Source organism: Rhipicephalus microplus, chromosome X (genome assembly GCF_043290135.1).
Source record: "Rhipicephalus microplus isolate Deutch F79 chromosome X, USDA_Rmic, whole genome shotgun sequence".
Lineage (NCBI taxonomy): Eukaryota > Metazoa > Arthropoda > Arachnida > Ixodida > Ixodidae > Rhipicephalus > Rhipicephalus microplus.
Genome location: NC_134710.1, coordinates 309,690,322 through 309,711,924, shown reverse-complemented (window position 1 = coordinate 309,711,924; position 21,603 = coordinate 309,690,322). Strand labels below are relative to the sequence as shown.

The 21,603-nt window shown below is 47.3% G+C and overlaps 1 protein-coding gene across 6 annotated transcripts in view; it reads right to left on the bottom strand.

Moving 5' to 3' along the window:
- Positions 1-21,603, bottom strand: part of Nup214 (nuclear pore complex protein Nup214) — a 280,169-nt gene that overhangs the window by 250,861 nt on the left and 7,705 nt on the right. For all 6 annotated transcript variants that reach the window (XM_075879493.1, XM_037413729.2, XM_037413730.2 and 3 more), the window contains exons 3-5: positions 13,675-13,895; positions 12,332-12,530; positions 9,787-9,915 (exon numbers count right to left, since the gene is read on the bottom strand). In XM_075879493.1, coding sequence (XP_075735608.1) covers positions 9,787-9,915; positions 12,332-12,530; positions 13,675-13,895 — 549 coding nt within the window. The remainder of the gene's footprint in view (positions 1-9,786; positions 9,916-12,331; positions 12,531-13,674; positions 13,896-21,603) is intronic.

The window sequence follows — 21,603 nt, the reverse complement described above, 5'->3', positions numbered from 1 at the left end:
TAATGATCGCATCCCGAAGTTGGAGTCCATTTTTTAAAGAAAAAAAAAGTGCGATCATTATGCGAGTATATACGGTAGTTAGACACTGAAAGTTCTTGCGTGCCCAGTGAAAAGCGTTCCATCCCGGTGATTTTTCAAATTAGTTCGCTACACGCCACAAAACCACGATGCGAAGAGGCAAGCTTGAAGCCCCTGCCTCTCGCCCCATGTAACCATCGTGAGCCTAATACCTTCCCTGGTCTCTTCGGTATCAGGGCTGGAGGATCACATGATGCATACGCACCAAGAACCAAAGTTATCAAGAACATCATGCATAAGCAAGGTCGTGTGCCCATGACGTGCCCCAGCATACGTGTGCACGTACGCCATTGATGCTGTGCTTCTATGGAGTATCGCTTGGAGGGCGCATACGACATCCTCCTGCATTTTAGAAATGCGCTTAAAACTGCTGTCGAATGCTCTAACAAGAAGAAAACCACCAATCTTGAATGAGCATAACAAAACACAAGGGGAGGGTCACATGAGTAACAAATGAACTTCAATTTTAAGGGTGCAGTCTCAATCACTGACCCGCGAGCTATCTCGGCAAGCATCATTCTGCTTTCAACACAAAGAGACTATTAAAAGAGCACTTCTCCCTGGAGCGGCCGTATTTGCTTACACCAGCGTTTTGCAAGAGTTCTGCGATATCAAATTTAGAAAAGCACCGACTTCAAATTTACTCAAGTCGAAATTTTTGCGTCAACGAGTAGCTATCTACCCCCTAGTAGCGATACGCGACCTAAAACTCACCTGAGGTACGAATGAATATATTGCCACCTAATTCTAGTAGTGGGTCGTATGCCAAGGTGAAGGCTCACACCACAGAGAAGAAAGAAGCGCGCGTGGGCCCCCGCTCTGGCAAACAAGCCCAACCGACGCGCTTGGTTAGAGCCCTGTTGCTCAGACGTCAATAAACCTTGTGGACACCCCCTGGAGCGACGTGACAATTAGTGGAGGTGCCGGGTAGCCCCTCACGGATGTTTCAGACCCCTCCTGGAAGTGACACCACAAGCCCAGTGCGAGTCAACACTCCCGTTCATTGGACAAGCTGTAGGATCAGGAGATTGCCACCCGAAGCTGACCCTACAGTTCACACCAGTATGATGAGCACGTCCGTTCAAACCACTTTAACAGGTACGGAAAACCTCCCGGTGACTCGGTACACCCTCGAAAGTCCACAGGTTCCGACACCGTTTCATGGCATCGAGCTCAAAGACGTCGAGGACTGGTTGGTCGACTTCGAGCGCGTGGCTGCTTTGAACGACTGGAACGACGCGGCCAAACTACGGCGTGTGTACTTCTATTTGGAGGATGGAGCACGTACCTGGTACATGAATCACGAGGAACAGATGACATCTCAGCCCGAATTCCGCCGCCAGCTGTTGGATACTTACAGAAGTGCTGATCGCCAAGAAAGAGCGGAGCGAGCGATCCAGCCCCGCATCCAGATGCCCAATGAAACTGTCATGACCTATATGGAAGATATGACGTGCCTGTTCCGACGGGCTAATCCGAGTATGACAGAAGAAAAGAAGTTGCGTCACGCGGGGAGTTAAGGAGCAGCTTTTCGCTGGCCTTGTACGGAGCCCTCCAAACACGGTCGCCGAGTTTTTGTCCGAAGCTGTCACGATAAAAAAGGTGCTTCAGCATCGATCCACCCTGTATGAGCGGCAAGTGAACACGTCCACTGCTCAAGTTCTCACGACTCTTGAGAGCAACACCGAGTGTCTGCGCGACCTTATCCGCTCTATAGTACGCGAGGAGCTGCAAAAGGCTGCCACACCACCACTACCTACGGTGAGTTCCATTGCAAGCATCGTCATGGACGAGCTGCATCATGCCCTTCGTGACCCTGTGGGTCTGGATAACGCCACACCCGCCCCGGCTGACAACCACCGTGCAACCTATGCGGAAGCCTTGAAGCGCCCAGCTTCCTCTTCCCCGCTGTTTGTTCAGGCACCTCCTACGGTTTCACTTCAGTCGGCACAACCCCTACGGTACTACGAGAACACACGCACGCCCCCACCCCTCGTTTACGCCAGCCCTGTGCATCTTGCGAACAACCAGCACACTACCTTGACGACAGACGCGCTTTGCCTCGGAAATCTGATGTTTGGCGCACTCCTGATCGCCGACCTCTGTGCTTCCACTACGGTGAAGCGGACCACTTGTACCGTCAGTGTCCATACCGGCGCCTCGGGCTGCGCGGTTTTTCCGTATATTCAGCGCCTCCTCGGTATGGCCAGCGACCCCGGGACATTGACAACTACCTGGCTCAACAGCGCATGCCACCGCCTTCTGGACGGCAGTCGCGCTCACCGTCGCCGAGGCGCTTTTCATCTTTGCCACAGCGCCATGCTGGCGCACGGTCCCCCAGTCCCCGCCGGGAAAACTAACGCAAGCGACCCTTGGAGGCGAGGTCGCTGGCAGTTGACGTGCTGAAGACCTCCGATCGACGCTAACAGTAAAGGGTGTAGATTCGACTGAGCGATATGTGCGGCTTTCTCTGGATATACCGGTGCTGATGGACAGCTATGCAGTAGGTGCTTTAGTTGATACCGGGGCTGACTATTCAATACTAAGCGGGAAAATGACCAGACTACTAAAGAAGGTAATCACGCCCTGGCATGGCTCGGTGATTCGAATGGCTGGTGGCCACACCATCTCTCCGCTTGGAACCTGCACGAGTAGAGTTCGGGTCTGTGGTTATACTTTTGTAGCAAGTTTCCTTGTGCTCCGTGAATGTTCACGCGACGTTATTCTTGGTGTTGACTTCCTGCAGGAGTATGGAGCTGTCATTGATCTTCAAGAGAATCGCATCACCTTCTCAGCGGACCGAGCAATCGACAAGCAGGACGACCAACAACGTACCGACGTTCTTCGTGTTTCTGCTAAAAGCATAACGGTTCCTCCAAGAGCCAGTGTTATAGTCGACGTCACATGCTGTGGATTGCGAAATGGTGAAGCGATTGCAGAAAGTAATTTTGAACACCTGCTGACTCAAGGTGTTTGTGTGGCTAGGAGTATCATACAGCTACGTGATGGCCGATCTCAACTGCTCGTTACAAATTTCAACAACGAACACCGGCACCATTTCCGTGGCACTTCGTTAGCATTTGCAGATGAATTAGGAACCGTTCCCATCTGCTTCTTGTCGGACGCAGTGGAGGCCGCCGATACGTCTCTAAACAATATCGATATTAATTCTAACTTCATACCAGAAAACCAGACAGCACTGCGAAAACTCTTGCTTGAATTCAAGTCATGCTTCGCTGCTTTTTCTAAGGTGTGCCAGACTTCGATCACTAGGCACAGAATCATCACTTACGACGACGCCCGCCCAGTACACCAACAGCCTTACCACGTGTCAGCGAAGGAACGAGAAGCCATTCCTACGCAAGTTCAAGAAATGCTTGACGACGGCATCATCGAGCCTTCCAACAGTGCATGGTCCTCTGCGGTTGTCCTAGTCAAGAAGAAAGATGGAACGCTACGTTTTTGCGTCGATTACCGGAAGCTGAACAGCGCGACTAAAAAGGACGTGTACCTGCTGCCACGCATCGACGACTCGTTAGACATATTACGTCGTGCCCACTATTTTTCCTCTTTGGATTTAAAAAGCGGGTACTGGCAGATTAAGGTTGACGAGCGAGACCGCAAGAAAATGGCCTTTGTGACCCCTGATGGCCTGTATGAATTTCAAGTCCTTCCTTTTGGTTTGTGCTCAGCGCCCGCAACCTTCCAGCGAATGATGGACACTGTTCTTACTGGTCTGAAGTGGCAAACTTGTCTCGTATACCTTGATGATGTTTTTTTCTGAAACCTTCCAGCAACATCTTCACCGCCTCAGGAGTGTGCTACAGGCTATTCAATCAGCAGATCTTACACTCAAACCGCAGAAGTGTCACTTTGGTTATGAAGAGCTCAAATTCCTTGGCCATGTAGAGTCAACGCGAAAGGAGTCCAACCCGACCCCGACAAACTTGCCGTTGTAGCCGCGTTTCCGCATTATACAGACAAAAACACTGTTCGGCGCTTTCTGGGCTTGTGCGCCTACTATCGACGATTTATTAGAGGGTTTTCGAAGATAGCGGAACCCTTGACTCGCCTTACACGCGACGACACACCGTTTGTATGGGCTACCGAGCAACATGCAGCTTTTGCCGAGCTACGACAGCGGATGCAGTCAGCCCCTGTTCTTGCGCATTTTGATGATGATGCTGACACAGAAGTGCACACCGAAGCCAGTAACATCGCCTCGGCGCAGTGCTCGTCCAGCATCAACACGGCAAAGAACGAGTCATAGCCTATGCCAGCCGCTCACTGTCCCGTACCGAGGTGAATTACACGACCACAGAGAAAGAGTGTCTCGCAGTAGTGTGGGCGATCACCAAGTTTCACCCGTACTTCTATGGTCGTCCATTTAAAGTGGTGACGGACCACCATGCTCTCTGCTGGTTGGTAAACATACGTGATTCCTCTGGACGACTGGCCCGATGGAGCTTGCGTCTACAGGAATTTGATATGACCATCGTATATAAGTCTGGACGGAAGCATGAAGACGCTGATATGCTGTCGTGTGCACCCATACCTTAAGTCAATCAAGAAGAAGAGGACGATGACGGTTTCCTGGGGGCCCTTAGCTCATCTGACTTGAGCAGACGCCAGCGAGAGGATGAAGAGATTCGACAGCTCATCGACTATCTCCAGGGTCATAGCGCCGTTATACCTCGCCATCTATCTCGCGTCGTGACGTCTTTCTGCCTCCGAGATAATGTCCTGTACAAAAAAAACGCCCGTTCTACGAGCCGCGCTTACCTCCTTGTCGTTCCGAAGAACATGCGGGAAGAAGTCCTCTCCGCGTGTCATGACGAGCCCACATCTGGTCATCTAGGTTACTCGCGAACGCTCGCCAGAGTAAGTGGGGCGTACTACTGGCCCGGACTTTCGGCAAGCGTGAAGCAGTACGTTAAAAGCTGTCGTGAATGCCAGCGTCGAAAGTCGCCACCAAGCAAGCCGGCTGGATTACTTCAGCCAATTGATCCACCCCACAAGCCATTTGACCAAGTCGGCATGGACATTTTCGGCCCATTTCCTTTATCGTCCGATGGCAACAAATGGGTCATTGTTGCAACTGACTATTTGGCCCGCTATGCTGAGACACAGGCGATACCACGAGCCACGACTTCTGAGGTAGCACAGTTCTTCATGTGCCACATTGTTCTGCGCCACGGTGCTCCATCTACAGTAATAACCGACAGAGGAACAGCGTTCACTGCACAGCTTATTGATGAAGTTTTTCGACTAAGTAACACTAGGCATAACGACGACTGCTTACCATCCGCAGAGCAACGGCTTAACCGAGCGACTAAATAAGACAGTCACAAACATGATCTCCATGTACATCGACGCCCAACACAAAACATGGGATCGCATTTTGCCTTATGTGACGTTCGCTTATAACACCGCCGTTCAAGAAACAACCCGATTATCACCGTTTCGCCTTCTCTACGGCCGCAAAGTTCAGACGATGCTGGATGCGATGCTTTCTTGTGAAGACGCCGATCAATTATCAACTGACGCAGAAGAATTTGCAGAGCGTGCCGAGGAAACTCCCCAGCTCGCCCGGCTACACATTGGTCAGCAGCATCTGGTCGATGCACGACATTACAATATGCATCACAATGACGTATCTTACAGTCCGGGAGACCAAGTTTGGGTTTGGACCCCTATTCGACGCCGTGGCCTCTCCGAAAAGTTGCTCAGCAGATACTTCGGTCCGTATAAAGTAGTACGCCGCGTGAGCGACGTAAACTAAGAAGTGGTTCCGGACGCTACGTCGTCACGATGGATACAACAAAACCAACCGACCTCCGACATAGTTCACGTGGTGCGCATGAAGCCTTATTTTGTGCGTTCCTAAAAGACCACTTTTCCCGTGTGTTTTTTTTTTTTATTTGTGCTCCGACAATTGCCTCATCATTGGTGAACTTATCGCGTCTAACATTTGATTATTGGTGCCCTTTTTCATTGTTTAAGCTACTTTGTTTTGGTTTTTTTTTTTTTTGCAACAACTTTACAGCATCAGGACGATGCTCTTTCTTTTTTTTTTTTCGTTGAGGAGGAATATTGCCACCTACTTCTAGTAGTGGGTCGCATGCCAAGGTGAAGGCTCACACCACAGAGAAGAAAGAAGTGCGCGTGGGCCCCTGCTCTGGCAAACAAGACCAACCGACGCGCTTGGTTAGAGCCCTGTTGCTCAGACATCAATAAAGCTTGTCGACACCCCCTGGAACGACGTGACAATGTGTATTATTGATTAATATATCCGCTATCGAACGTGGTTCAAAATGGCTCGAAAGTCCGCCAAATTGTAGTGCTGTTAGCGCTACCTCGAGCCCATGTGGAGGCCGCTGCACAGCTGATGCTGCTTTCTCAAAAAAAATGGTGACGTCACGCACACTGGCATTTTGTCTGCTAGGAGCGCACGTGCAATCAGTCCAGCTGTGTTTCTGATGATGTAGACTAAAGCAGACTCTGCAAGAGGCAGCACTGGCTTTAGAAAACTTTGCCAGAACCAGTGGTCTCAGCTTCGCACCCGAAAAATCGGAGGTGATCAGAATACACAGCAAATGCTGCAAAAGTAATGGAAGAATAGAAATTCAAATTGAAAAGCAGAAAATTGAAGAAGTCACCGTTGCCCAGATCCTGGGTTTCAGGGTTCAAAGCAATGGTAGGGCAAATCACGCTATCGGTCTTCTTAAATCGGCAACTAAACAAGTGGCTAGGATGATTCAGAGGATCACCTTCCACAAAAAGGGCATGAAAGAAAGTGATACTGTCCGTTTAGTGCAGGCGCTCGTAATGAGCAAATTGACATACAGCTTGCCTTTCCACACGCTGAACAAGAGCGAGGAAGAGCAAGTAGATTCTATCATCATAGGGGCTTACATGGCAGCATTAGGCTTACCGATAAGCCCTCCCACACACAGGCTTCTCGAAATCCGCCTGCATTACACGTACACAGAACTGAAAGCAGCAACACTGATCTCTCAGCGCAACCGCCTCAGGCAGACGAAGTCGGGAAGAGAGATACTGATGAGGGCGGGTATACCACCGCAACCCCAAAACTTGGACGAGGAGCTGGTAGACGTACCAAACCCAGTCCGACGACATATTTCGATCGCCCCTATCCCCAGGAACATGACCAAGGAGCGGCATCACGAAAGACGAGAGGAGTGTGTAAAATGGATCAGAAAATTAGTCAGAGGCAATGAGAACGTGCTATACGCTGACGCTTCCAGGTAGAACTGGAAGCGCTACGTCGTCACAATGGTAAGCAGCGACACGAGAAGCATGGCATCCAGCGCATCACTGTACACTACATCGATCACGAAGGCCGAGTGTTTCGCCATGGCATTGACGATTAAAAGTCAAGAGCGCAACGACGGCCAAACATACATCACCATACTCCCAGATTCACAAGAGGCATGCCGGCTATCCACAAAAGGCCGCCTCCCATTGAACATTTGCAAGTTTTTAGGCGGCGAATTGAACAACTCTTATAGGTTGCTCTGGTGCCTGGGACATGCAGGCCTAGAGGGTAACGAGAAGGCAGATGCTCTAGCTCGAGCGCTCACGAGCCGAGCAGAGCAGCAGCATTTCTCGCTGTTACCACCACCCAGCAACTACGGCTTTCGCGAGGAGGAGGAAAACAACCAGGCTCGGATGGCTCTGCGAGAGCTTCTTGCTCACCAACGATGCACGCGGCAGAAATATGGCACCACCCACAAATCTCTTAAAGGGGAAGACGCCATACACCTTCGTAAAATTCAAACGAGAGTTTATCCAAATTTATTACGACTGCACGAAATTCATCCAACTTTGTATGGGCGCGATTGTCCATGGTGTCGCGACTCGCCACCAACCCTTTACCATATCTCGTGGAGTTGTGCTAAACGGCCAAATGAACTCGATCGCTTACAGCGTATGCATAGAATGAAAAACTCTTTGGAGCATTGGGAGGCACTCCTCGCTAGCTCGGACCCGGAGGTGCAACTAGCACTCCTGGACCACATCCGGCAGGCAGCGCAAGCCAGTGGAGCCTTGGACATGGGACCCCACCCATCTAGCTCCTAAACCCCTTCTTTTTTCAACTCAATAAAGTTATTTCTCTCATTCTTCTACTTCCGGTGTTATCAATGATCGTAATCCAAACCAGGCTCTCAACGACCACGTCCTTGTCAAGGCGGTGAACTTTGACGTGCCGTGCGGGTGGGTCGGGTCTTTGCTATCACAAACTATCGTGATAACGATGACACGACCCACCGCCATTGCCTTCGCCGCCATGTTGATTTGCAGCTGGCTGTTGACATCAAGTGGTTGGAGAGATAGAGCAGCCGGTGAAGCCAAAGCCGTGAAGCAAAAAGAAGATACTATGCTATCGCGTGGCGGAAAAATTGGTCTCCGACCAATTTTTTCCAATCGGCCTTGCGGTGCATATTTACCGCGTTGCGTCGCTGGCATGCAGCGGTCAATAGGACATTCGTATCATCTGCGGTGGCTGGGAAAACCATTCATATAACACCAAATCACGGTGCATTTTATATACTGTAGTCCATCTAAAACAACCTTAAAATTTGTATCATCGTGAAATTTGCATCAACCGTAATCAAATCATCGAGATTCTACTGTACATATGCGTGACATAAGGCTCATGAATTTATCATTAGCACTAACTGCTATAAACATACATTCACCAACCTAACACCATTCTCTAACGCTATCTTCCCCCCCCAAAAAAAAGACCAATAAGCGGCAGATGAGAATGCATGCTTGCCCTTAAGTTAACATTCTGTGTTGCTGCCCTCTTTGCCCTTTCAACTGTGTCATTCCTCTGAAACAAGGCAGGTTATACGACCAAGAGAACTGGCCACACTATAAACAGTGCACATGAAGGCATTAGCTTTCTTGACTCACCCTGGAAACCACAGAGAATAACATGACCCTCAAAACACAGTGGGTAGCGCAGTAGAAGTGGCTTGCCAGATTGTGAACATTATGGTGAATTCCATTGAGAGAACAGGAGTAGAGGGGCAGGGCACTGAGGAGTGGGGGGCAGAGTACTGAGAGCCGGGCCACTCAACCTGCTGTTGGAATGCGCCGCGCTCCCTGAGGGCAGGTGAGAAGGTGACGAGTAGGGAGACCATGTGACTGAAACATTCCAAGCCCCGACATATTCTTTGTGGGGCAGCAGCAAAATACCTGTGACATCGGTCAGCTACATGTTCTTCATTATCCTAATACCTAGTATGCATGTGCAATGGCTTATTCGGCAAACGGCCAGCTCTCATCATAGCCATCCGTACAAAACAGCGGTGTCAAATGGTCGCTACCATTGCCGCCGTACTCGCCGGCTGAAGAAAAATTTGGAAATTGTGAGGTTCAGGGCCACGTGACTCGTAGTACTCCACCTACTCCGCTTTTCAGTCGAGCACACTACAAACTGCTCCGGGCTGCTTTCGGCGCAGCAAAAGCACTCTCACTCTACCAGTGGATGACAGTGCTCCTGCACCTGTTCGACCACTGAAACACGGCAGCTCTGAACAGAGCACTTTCAGTGTGCTTTTGAGTGCTCCTGCTCTTTTAATGGAATTCGCCATATATAGTGTGTGAATATAATTGCAACAGTGGGGGGGGGGGGAGATGAAAACTAAATAAAAAGAGATGAGAATGGAGACACACCTAAGACGCTGTTCTTGGAGAGCGAAGGAGGTGCAATGCTCTTGGCCTCTTGCATATCTGGCTTATATTGTGTTAGGCTGCCATCCTTCTTTCCCACCACGAGCTGCTTTCCTTTGGGGCTCCAGCACACTGGTGCACAAAATATAGGTAAAAGAAAAACAATTCACCAGCAACTTCTAAAATGCAAACTGGCTTTATTTATGTTCAGTTTGTTTAACACTGCCCATCTTACTTACTGGTATATGTAAAGCAGTCATGGTCAAGCTGGTTTGAGATTTTGAGAAATTTTTATAGCAGGAAAAAAAGCTGTTTTGTCACAGATGTGTAGCAGAAGTAACTGTGTTTAATCGCAGGTTTAAAGCTGAAAAAAAATGTGTTTTGGAGTAGGTTTGGAGCAGACGAATTGGAGGATCACCTGGAGTTGTACAGCAGGCAGCCTGCAACTCTTTAGTGCATATTCCTCTTAATGAGCAACCAAGAAATGTAATGCTAATGTAGCAAAGAAGAAGGCAACATTATTAGTCAGAGAGTAGCCATTAATAAGTCTTTACACAAAACAATGTCACATGTGGGCTTCACCACAACACACAAAATTGGCATTGTGGCGAGCCGTTAGCGACAATGCCAGCATAGCACAAACAGTCTGCAAGTGACAGGTGTCAAAATGTCATTCACTCCTAGTTTTTCAAAAACGAATGGGGTGACCTCCCCCGCTTATGGCTCTTGCTCCACCACGATTATAACTCTAAGGATGTGCCGCTGACAGCTGTTTACCTCAAACTGGGTTTCGAGAAAGTAGTATTTGGGTCCTGCGAGTGCCGAGAACATACATACTGTTCAGTACAGTACATACTGTTCATCTCTAATTTACAAAGGCTATTATTTAGAGAAACAATTTTGTATTACACTTTAGATTTAACGATTTTAAAGCCACTGCAAGCCGCAACTGCACTTTTGTAGATTGTGACCAGGGAAAAACATGCAGCCGCAATGCTCCTGATTCATCATTGCACAAATTTACACAGTTAGCAGACATACGAGTTTTGCAATGAGCACACTCACAAGCATTTTTGTATCAAGACAAGTACATATGTGGAAATCAGCTGGAAAGTTTTGCAGGCTGACAAGAACTTGTCTGACCTTTTTTTTTTTTTTTTTGAGAGTGACGGCAATATTGGCTGTTAGAAGTTTAACAAACACATAAGCACAATCACGCATTATTTCTGGCTCGCTGCAGCATGTGCATGACCCCATGGCTCAATTTCTATCCACACTGGTTTGCCACCACAATATGTACAATTGAAAATGCGCGAATAACGATTTGACACACGCTAGTGACACCACTAGTTGCCCAATTCGTGCTGATACATTCAGCCTCAGCGTAACAATTGGTATGCCAAAGAACTTCACACTGCATGACTGACATGGAATGCACTAATTTGCAAAATACACTCAAACCTCATAATAACAAAGTTGCATCTTACACGAAAATACGTTCGCTATATCTGAAAATTCGTTATAAAGGTATATTCTTAACACTATGTCTATAGCAAGACTGCTCTTCATTTGCTTAATTATAATTGATATTTTATTATATACAGGTTTTTTTATTTCTATGTTTGAGTGTATCCAACTACTGCATGCCCGAATCCTAATTTGCATGAAGATGCCTCAAGGTCCTGGTAGGTATGAAACCCCAGAAATTGTGTGAAGATGCTGTTTATTGCACAAGGTGCCTAAAACGGTATAGTCTCATGACCCACGTGCACTACACTAAAAATAAGCATATTGACTAGCTAAAAAAAATAGTTCACTCATTTACATAGTATTGCCTATTTATTCCTCATCAAGAGTGATAGAGCTTGTAGACAGACTATAATTGTCAACATGATGAAGTGTCAATAACAAAGACCACACACACACTTTTGGTTGGGTCGACTATAACGTGGTAAAATGTATCAGAGAAAGAAAGCCAATCCTTGAGTTCTGCAGTGGTTTGTAAAGGCTTAGTAAATTTGTTGTCAAATCACAAATGCTTTAGGCCAGAAACACTCCAGTGCTGTTTAAGCAGTTGAAATATGCACTACGATGCAGTTGGCATAAAATGTACTTGAATGAGCTCAGTAAAGCTCAGAGAAATGCCATTGTAGTAAGCTGGCCCAAATGGAACGATTGGACCACCACTGCTAAAGTGTTTATGTATCTTGCCTTCACACTATGTCATTATAAAGAATCATGAGATGTAATAAAAAACAGACAATGAAAAAAATAGACAAGAATAGTGAGACTAACAAAAGCTAACAAACATTAATCCAGGTGTTCAAGTCGAACTAGAATACCGGAAGCCAAGTAGGACCTGGTTCTCCTGATCCATTCTCCTTTTCATAATGCAATAATATCTTCACAGCTGCACAATTTATTGCACCATGTTAACCGTGACCATCATGTCTCCATAATGCGAAACTAATATTAAACTATTGTTTGAACCATGAGACCGATAGCATAATATTAAAAAAGTAAGTGGCAATAACATTGATGTACTCACAAGCAGTGCCCCCTGCAGAGCTTGGAATGTTGCCAAGAATCTTGAGAGATTCCCTAGAAAGCTCATAGATGGACACAGAGCCATTGCCAAGGCAGACAGCAAACATTTCGCACACTACTGGGTTCCATGCAAAGTCTTGCAAGGTCACACCAGGCTCTGCACTCAGCCGTACTGTCGCTATAGGTCTAGTCTCTAGTGCCTGCAGCAATAAACCAAATAATGATATGGCAAGATTAGGACCAGGAAGAAGGGCAATCTAAAATTGTCACATAGTAGGATAACAGGGCTACACTCAAACCTCGTTGTAACGAAGTTGAAGGGGAGCCACAATTATTTTGTTATAATCATTATTTCGTTATGTTGATTATAACAGATTGTAGCAATGTATGCTCTGATGGGCGCACACCTTTAAGCATGCAAAGAAGGAAACCACCTCACGGCCCGATGTACCATTACGCGACCACGCGTGCGACGGAAAATAAACACATTTGAACGTCATTAAATTGAACACTTTTAATTTGAACTTCCAGTTAATTCAAACTCACGCTGAGGTCCCGTCAAAGCTATATGTATTCCATTGGGCGAAAATGCCCTTTGATTCGAACGCGCAAGCACTTGCAATGATTAGTTCGAACATACCACACTCCGAAAATGCTATCAGCAACATGCCCAATCCCGCAGCGGCACCTCTCAACGCTGCGCGCTAAGAAAAAATAGAAGAAAAGAAACGAAAAGACTATGGCGGATTGTTTGCTCTCTCTCAAATGCCGATCTGTGACGTGCCTGTGCCACGCTTCTCCCTTTTTCATCTCTACACGTAGAGAAAGTCACGTGCGGAGAGAGGAAAAAAAAAAAGCTGTCACAGAGAGCCCTCCTTTCTTGGTGCAGAGGGTAGCAGCAGAGACACAGTCGTTGCCGGCGTCTTTAAAGCGCAGAGAGGGAAATAACTTTGCACCACGGCGGCGCTCCTCGGTCATGTGATCTGCTGAGCGCTTTCTCAATTTTCTCTGCTGGCTGTGTGAGAAGGACGGCTCCTTCGGCCGCCATGGCGTGGCTGTAAGGTCGGCGCAGTAGTTTTGAAAGAGCCGCACGGAACGAGCGTCAAACTCCTTATAAAACGATATGCTTAACACACTACGGTCGGTTTTTTTTTATAGACTATTTGATAGACTAATTTAGTTAGTTATATTCATTTACTGGTCAATTTCACTTTGTTAGAACGAGGTTTAAAATGCATGGTTCAATAGAGTTCTCAAAAGGAATTTCGTTTACTTTGTTATATCTATTATTTTGTTATATCCCATTATGTTATAACGAATTTTGAGTGTATATTGAACTCTTACCTGGCCTGCAAAGCCTCGAACATCATACATGTCAGCAACAGGAATGCCATCCCGCAACAATCCAACAGCCAGTGTAGTGTCATCAGCATTAAGTGCCACCAAAAGGACAGGCCCCGTCGTTGGTAACAGACGAAAGGGGCAATTCTCAGCGGGTCCTTTGCTTCTGGGTCCTTCCTCCTCATCGCAGTTTTGAATATCTTCAAGAGTGCAGATCTTCACACCTAAACGTACGTGTAAATGAGAGGAGCACATGTCAAAAGCAAGGACACAGTGCATATTGTCACGTTACACCGTAACTGTAACCTGTAGATAATGGCACACAAGGGTGTCAAACTGATCCGAGCAACAACAATACAACTTTATCGTTTTTTCTCTGCACGCGCAACTTCGTCCTCTTTTGAAGAGCGGCACATACAAGCCCACCAGCATCTATGAATATAATTCTAGCAGAACTTGTACTAGTGGCATTACCCCCCTTCTCAAAGAACATCGTCCCAATGTCACAACATAATTACCAGATTAAAAGAAAACACATACCATAAGCAGAACACAAGGGGGTGTTCACAATCCCTGTAAGTCTACTCAAGGGAGTTTGACGAATAGTCAGCGTAGGTAAAACGGTTTCATCCTCGAAATATGGACGACGTGTGGCTGTTGTGAACGGCGGGATTGACGAGCCATGTTCTCGTCAAGAACCACGTAGTTCACTTCGCTGAGACGACGGAGAACCCTATAAGTACCAAAATAGCGGTGGAACAACTTTTCCGACCGGCCCCGTTGTCGAATGGGAGTCCACAACCATACTCGTTCTCCAGGTTGGTAAGAGACATCGCGTCGACGAGCGGTGTACCGCAGCGAGTCGATGCATTGTTGCTTATGGATCCGTTCTACTGCAAGCTTACGAGCTGCGTCTGCCAGTCTGATAAATTCGTTCGTCTTGACACTAATCTGGTGTCTGTCTGGTAGAAGCATGGCATCCAGCATTGTAGTGACCTCCCTGCCGTGAAGCAACCGGAATGATGTGAATCCAGTTGTTTCTTGCACAACGGTGTTGTAAGCGAACGTGACGTAAGGGAGGATATCATCCCAGTTTTTGTGGTCTTGGTCAACGTACATGGATAGCATGTCGGCGATCGTCTTGTTTAGTCGCTCTGTAAGGCCGTTGCTTTGTGGGTGGTATGCAGTAGTTTTTCGATGAACTGAGCGGCTAAGCTGCATGACATCTTGTATCATCCGGGTGGTAAAAGCTGTGCCACAATCAGTTATGACAACTGCTGGTGCTCCATGTTGGAGGACAATGTTCTTCATAAAAAAGTGGTCAGTCTCAATGGTGGTGCCATGTTGTAATGCCTTCGTTTCGCAGTAGTGCGTCATGTAATCAGCAGCGACTACAATCCAGCGGTTGCCGTCCCGAGACTTGGGAAAAGGTCCGAGTAGATCCATGCCAATTTGTTGGAACGGTTGTGCCGGAGGAGCGACGGGCATCAAAAATCCGGCTGGGCGCTGATGTGGTGCTTTACGGCGCTAGCACTCGTGACACATTTTCACGTAATGCTTCATGTCTCGATTAAGCTTAGGCCAGTAGTAGTGTTGGCGAATTTGGGCCAAGGTACGCGTGAATCCTAAGTGGCCTGAGGAAGGCTCATCGTGACACGCGGACAAGACATCGGCTCATAACGCTGGCAGGACGACGAGCAGGTACTCAGTCGCGTAAAGGTCGAAGTTTCTTTTATAGAGGATATTTCTGCGAACGCAGAATGATGATGGCGAGCGGGCGAATGCTGGTGGTGGATGCGGCGTACGGCCTTCAAGATATTCGATGAATTGTCGAAGCTCAGAATTGTTCTTCTGCTGTTCAGCCAAGTCGGATAAAGTAACGGCGCAGAGAAAACGGCTATCTAGATCGTGATCATCTGACGCTGTCTTAAGAGGAGCTCGGGAAAGGCAGTCCGTGTCAGTATGCATCCGGCCAGACTTGTACACGACTGTAAAATCGAACTCCTGAAGGCGTAAGCTCCACCCGGCCAGACGTCCGGAAGGGTCTTGTAAGGTTCGCCAACCAGCAGAGCGCATGATGATCGGTAACAACTCTGAACGGGCGACCATACAGGTACGGTCTGAATTTAGCTATTGCCCAGACAACAGCTAGGCACTCCTTTTCAGTGGTTGTGTAAGTCGCCTTTGCAGATGATAAAATCTGACTTGCATAAGCAATAGGGTGTTCGACACTGCCTTGCCACTGGACGAGGACTGCACCAAGGCTGATGTTACTGGCATCTGTGTGTAGTTCAGTGTTGGCATATTCGTCGTAGTGTCCGAGCAAGGGCTCAGACTGGAGACGCTGCTGGAGCTTGGAGAAAGCGCGTGTTTGCTCAGGGCCCCACACGAAGGGAACATCTTCTTTTGTCAGACGAGTGAGGGGTTCGGCAATGTTTGCAAAATTTTGCACTGTAGTATGTAGTAGTATGTCTGTAGTATGCGCAGAGGCCTAAAAATCGACGCACGTCACGTTTGTTGGCAGGTGGTGGAACATCTGCAACAGCCAATGTTTTGTCTGGGTCCGGCCGAATACCATCATGGCTAACAAGGTGGCCGAGGAACTTTAATTCGTTGTAACCAAAATGACATTTTTGTGGTTTCAGTGATAGGCCTGCCGTGCGAATTGCAGCAAACACAGATCTAAGTCGCTGCAAGTGCTGCTCAAACGTTTGGGAGAAGACAACGACGTCGTCTAAGTAAACAAGGCATGCTTCCCACTTGAGACCGGAGAGCCCCTCTATCCATCATCCTCTGGAATGTCGCAGGAGCAGAACACAGACCGAAGGGCAGCACCTTGAATTCGTACAGACCATCAGGCATTATGAATGCTGTTTTCTCTCGTTCGCGTTCATAAACTATGATCTACCAGTAGCCACTGCGCAAATCCATAGAGAAATAGTGGGTGTGTCAGAGGCGGTCTAGTGAGTCGATGTGCGGAAGAGGATAAACGTCTTTCTTTGTGACATTGTTGAGTTTGCAGTAATCTACGCAAAATCGGAGAGTGCAGTCCTTTTTCTTTACTAGTATGACGGGGGACGTCCATGGACTGTTCGACGGTTGGATTACGCCATCTTCGAGCATCTGCTTGACTTGAGAACGTATTGCCTCTTGTTCCTTTTGTGATACTCGGTAGGCGTGCCGACGTATGGGTCGCTCAGCATGGTCAGTGACAATGCAGTGCTTTACGGTCGGCGTTTGCTTTATCTTGGATGTAGACGCGAAACAGTCGCTAAACACGCAGAGGATACAGCGGATTTACTCTTTCTGCGCACATGACAGCTTCGGATTGACATCGACTGTATCGGCTACCGCGGTGTCCCTTTCAACAGCTGCAGAAATTGGGGCTATCGTCATACACGCTTCATCGTCAATAGAATCGAAATGAGCGATTGTTGTTCACTTGGCCAAATGTTGGTAAGGTCCACTAAAATTGGTGACCAACAACTCAGTCGTCCCACGTTTAAATTGAATTATGCCCCGGGCAATGCAGATTTGCTGAGACAAGAGCACTGAAAGGTTGGCTTCAGCGATACCACCACTGTCATGATCTATGTCGCCCTGTACAGTAACGAACATACTGGTGCGTGGCGGAAGTGTGGCGGTGTCGTCGACAATGCGAAGCGCAGTCTTCTGCGGATCGGTATCTCTAGGCTTCGGGCCATAGTCATCAGGAAACGTTACGAGGCAGTCTCAAAGATTTATAACAGCGCCGTGCTCGCGAAGGAAATCCATGCCAAGGATAACTTTCCGGGAGCATTCGGGAAGCACAACGAAAGAATGAACGTCGACTCACAGATTTGCAGCCTTGCAGTGCATATCACGATTGGTGTCAAGAGATGACCACCTGCTGTCCGAAAGTTTGGTTCATGCCCCCAAGGAGTCGTAACTTTCCCGAGTTCAGCCACAAGTTCAGCGCTGATAACCGAGTAGTCGGCGCCGGTGTCAACCAGAGCAGTCACTGGATGGTTGTCGACAAGGATGGCAATGTCAGCAGAAATGGGTTTGTCGGCGATGTGAGGTGTCGGCTGAAAGGAACCGTTGAATGTCGGCGGATGGGTCAGAGGAGGCTGTTTTGATGATAGCTAAACAGCAGTCCCACCCCCGGAGGCCGCTGATTCTAGTTTCCCCGGCGTGGACTTGGGGACCTAGCGGATCGTCCCGCAACAACATCGGTGAAAGTAGAGTATTGATTCGCGGACGTAAAGCGTCGAGGGGACGGAAAGCGTGACTGGCGTTGCTGAAGATTCGGAGACGGTAGACTTGCCAAGTATTCTGCGATAGCACAGGGTCGTTCCCCGTCCTTGGGTTGACGAGCGTCTGGCCGAAATCCAGGTAGGCCCATCTGTCTTTACGAGCACTCCCGGTACAAGTGACCTGGCTCACCACAGTGGTAGCAAAGTGGCCGATTGTCGGAAGCGCACCACACGCTCGATTTCCGCAAATTAGGTGGCGGATTCTTATAGTGCGGTGGGCTCGAGAAGTACTGCAGCATCTGCAGGCAAGTCGGTCGTTGGTTTTCATAGTGCGGCAGGCCCGAGAAGTGCTGCGGTGCCTGCAGGCTGGTCGGTCGGGGGGAATAGCTGGCTGCCGATGCAGGAGTGCGTACAGTTTCCGCATACGTTAGCAGAGGAGCTTCGGTTGGAGGTGGCACTAATGGTCGTACCAGCTGCGGCACCTGTTCACGGACGACGTCTGTCAGAGCAGCCACTTGAGGCTGTGAGGGCACTGCGTGAAGCTTTTGCAGCTCGTCGCGTACAATGCTACGGACTAGCTCAGCAAGGTCTCTCACGCTCGTGACGTCGGGTGTTACCAAGGGTGCTGACAGACATGCAAGGTTGTCGAACCGCTCATACTGCGAAGACCACTGTCTTGGCATTCACTCCATTGTCGTCGCTTCATCGAGGAATTCCGCCACGGTAGCTGGTGGGTTTCGTACAAGTCCTGCAAACAGCTGCTTCTTGACACCCCGCATCAGAATGCGTACCTTTTTGTCTTCCGTCATTGCAGAATCCGCTCGACGGAACAGATGAGACATCTCCTCCCTCAAAAAACATGGCCACACTTTCATTTGGTCTTTGCGAGAATCGAGGAGACGTTCAGCTTGTTCTTTCCGGCCTGCGCTACCATACGTGTTCCGCAGCTGAGTGCAAAACACCAGCCAGGTTGTCAGGGCGGCCTCGTGGTTCTTAAACCAAATACGCGCCGAATCCTCCAGGTAGAAATAGACATACTGCAGTTTCCGGCCCTCGTCCCACTCATTGGCGCCAGCGACTCGATCGTATTGGTCCAGCCAGTCTTCAACGTCTTCATAGGGTTCCCCATGGAAGGGCTTTGGGGTTCGAGAGGCTGGTGGCCATGGAGCTGGCAGAGTCATGGTCTGTTCAGTCTGGCTTGCAGTTGTCGCATTTTCCATGGTTCTAGAGCATTCCGGAAGAGGGCCGAATCGGGGTGGTAGGCCTAGTTGCCGCCGACTGCGTCGAAGGTTGGCTGTTTCTACCAAGGCGTCGATGTTGGGGACGAGATCTTGCTCGTGGTAACAGTGCATAGACTATTACCCAGCACCTCCACCAGTGTCACGTTACACCGTAACTGTAACCTGTAGATAATGGCACACAAGGACGTCAAACTGATTAGAACAACGGCAATTCGACTTTATCGTTTTTTTTTCTATGCATGCGCATCTTCGTTCTCTTTTGAAGAGTGGCACATACAAGCCTGCCAGCATCTATGGAAATAATACTTGCAGAACTTGTACTAGTGGCAATATGGTTAAATCCTTTTATCTTCATTAGCCCCAAACTTTTGATAAGTAACTGCCCCACACACTGAAAAACTAAGCCCTTTCTTCTTCTTTATTGCACTAAGCTCAGCCTATCAGGCACCCGCTGCTCACAATGATCACAAAATTATTTATGATAAACAAACAATATTATGCAGACACCAGTGCAGCACAAATAGCAAATAAACAGTGCTTTGCAACTTATGACTCTATTAATAGAGCAACTGAAATAATAGCGACTAGTTCATGTACATCCTGAAAGGTCTATTCATTCTGCTTACATCTTCAATACACAGCACTTGCTCGTTTACCTTTCACTCATTCGGTTCTGTTTTACCTTATTCATGTAGCTACATATCTCCTTTTAGCACAACAATGTTGGGACTTCGTGGACTATACCAGTTTCAAGCTTCATCAAAGCTTTGCTCATAAGTGCAGTGGCATAAATCATGGGGGGTCATGGGGATGTTCAGGCAAGATGGGACACACCTTGCGAGCCCCCCCCCCCCTTTTCCTCTTGAGGTTTAGCTTTTGAACATCATACCTAAACTACTAGGTAGTTAAATATAGTGTACTTTTCATAAAACAAACACTGAAGTCTGAAGCCCTTCCAAACAACAGAAACTGTACCCAGCTTCCATTTCAAAAGACACTGTAGGGCATGCACTTTCTGGAATATTACAGGTTACTTCTGTTGTGTGCAAATGTGTATAATGCTTGGCTTTATTATGCAAAAGAAATAAAGAATATCATACACCATTATTTATTTATTTATTTATTTATTTATTTATTTATTTATTTATTTATTTATTTATTTATAATGACCGATTGGTGGGAGCCATTGACAATGCAGTACAATTCTGATTGCAGGACTATGCATTACTTTTTCAAAATCCCCAGAGAACATGCTTTGGAAGAAAGCTTCCTAAGGCAAATCCTAAAAGACCATTAATAACTGGTATACACATGGGGAAGGGCTGAAGTTAAAGAAAAGCTGTACCTTTATGCATTACACTCAAATCTCATATTAACGAAGTTGCATCTCATACGAAAGTTAGTTATATCTAGAGGTGTGCAAATATTCAAATGTTTCGAATATTCGGTGAATATGCATTCGTAATATTCATATTTGATTCGATAACTACATATTGGAAAATTTTGAATATTCGAACTCCTATATTCCTCAAATATTTGATGTTCAATATTATTTCTTTTTAGGCTCGTGTGATTATTCAAAAGCTTCGAATATTCAAACAAATATTAGGGTATTCGAACTTCCTTCGGTTCAAATTTAAATTAGTGAAAATTTCCAAGTATTCGCAAGGAACAAACATATGCATATTTGTCCGAATGTACCACCTGTGAAGGTGGTTTCACTGCAGTGTAAAAATGCTGAACTGTGAAAGCACCTATACAAAAGAAATTCACTTTGCCGCGAAGCCCCCCCCCCCCCCCCCCCCAATTTAAAGAAGCCTTGCAACACTTTTTAAGCATTGTCAGAAAACGCTGCCGATCGGTCGTCGAGGCTACTGAGAACACACAAGTCAAATAGTATAGCGCAGCTTGCAGCGTGCGATTCACAATAAATTCTCAGTCAGCTAAAAATTGCTCTCTTCTCTCGGAAAATGACCCCGCAAGCTCAGAAAGCACGTGTGATGTATTTTCTTTTCCCGTGCCATCCCACCCTGTTTAGCTTCCAGTGCATTTGTCGGGATGAGAAGAGAGAATGCACTAGCAGTGTGCGAGAAATTTTTGCAACTGCGGTGGTCAATTCAAGAGGCCATAAATAAGCTTCTTTAGTGAATGCATTCCATGGCTACTTGAAAAAGTGTCGCACGACCCCTTTAAATGAAAATATTACTCTCAAATCAATTCATTTTATTAAGGTTAAAAGCAAGTTATGATGGCTTTATGCTCTTAGTATAATAAATCTTAAAATGCTACGTATTTGAAGGGTTACGACTCACATCCTGCTGGAAGTAAAATCCTGCTACTACTCAAAGTTCCTTCGACTTCTTTTGAACAAAAAATAAAAAGAGAATTTGCATAGAGGCTCTGTTTCATTTTTTTAAAATATTGTGCATGTTAGTTAGGCAATGATAAGTATGCCC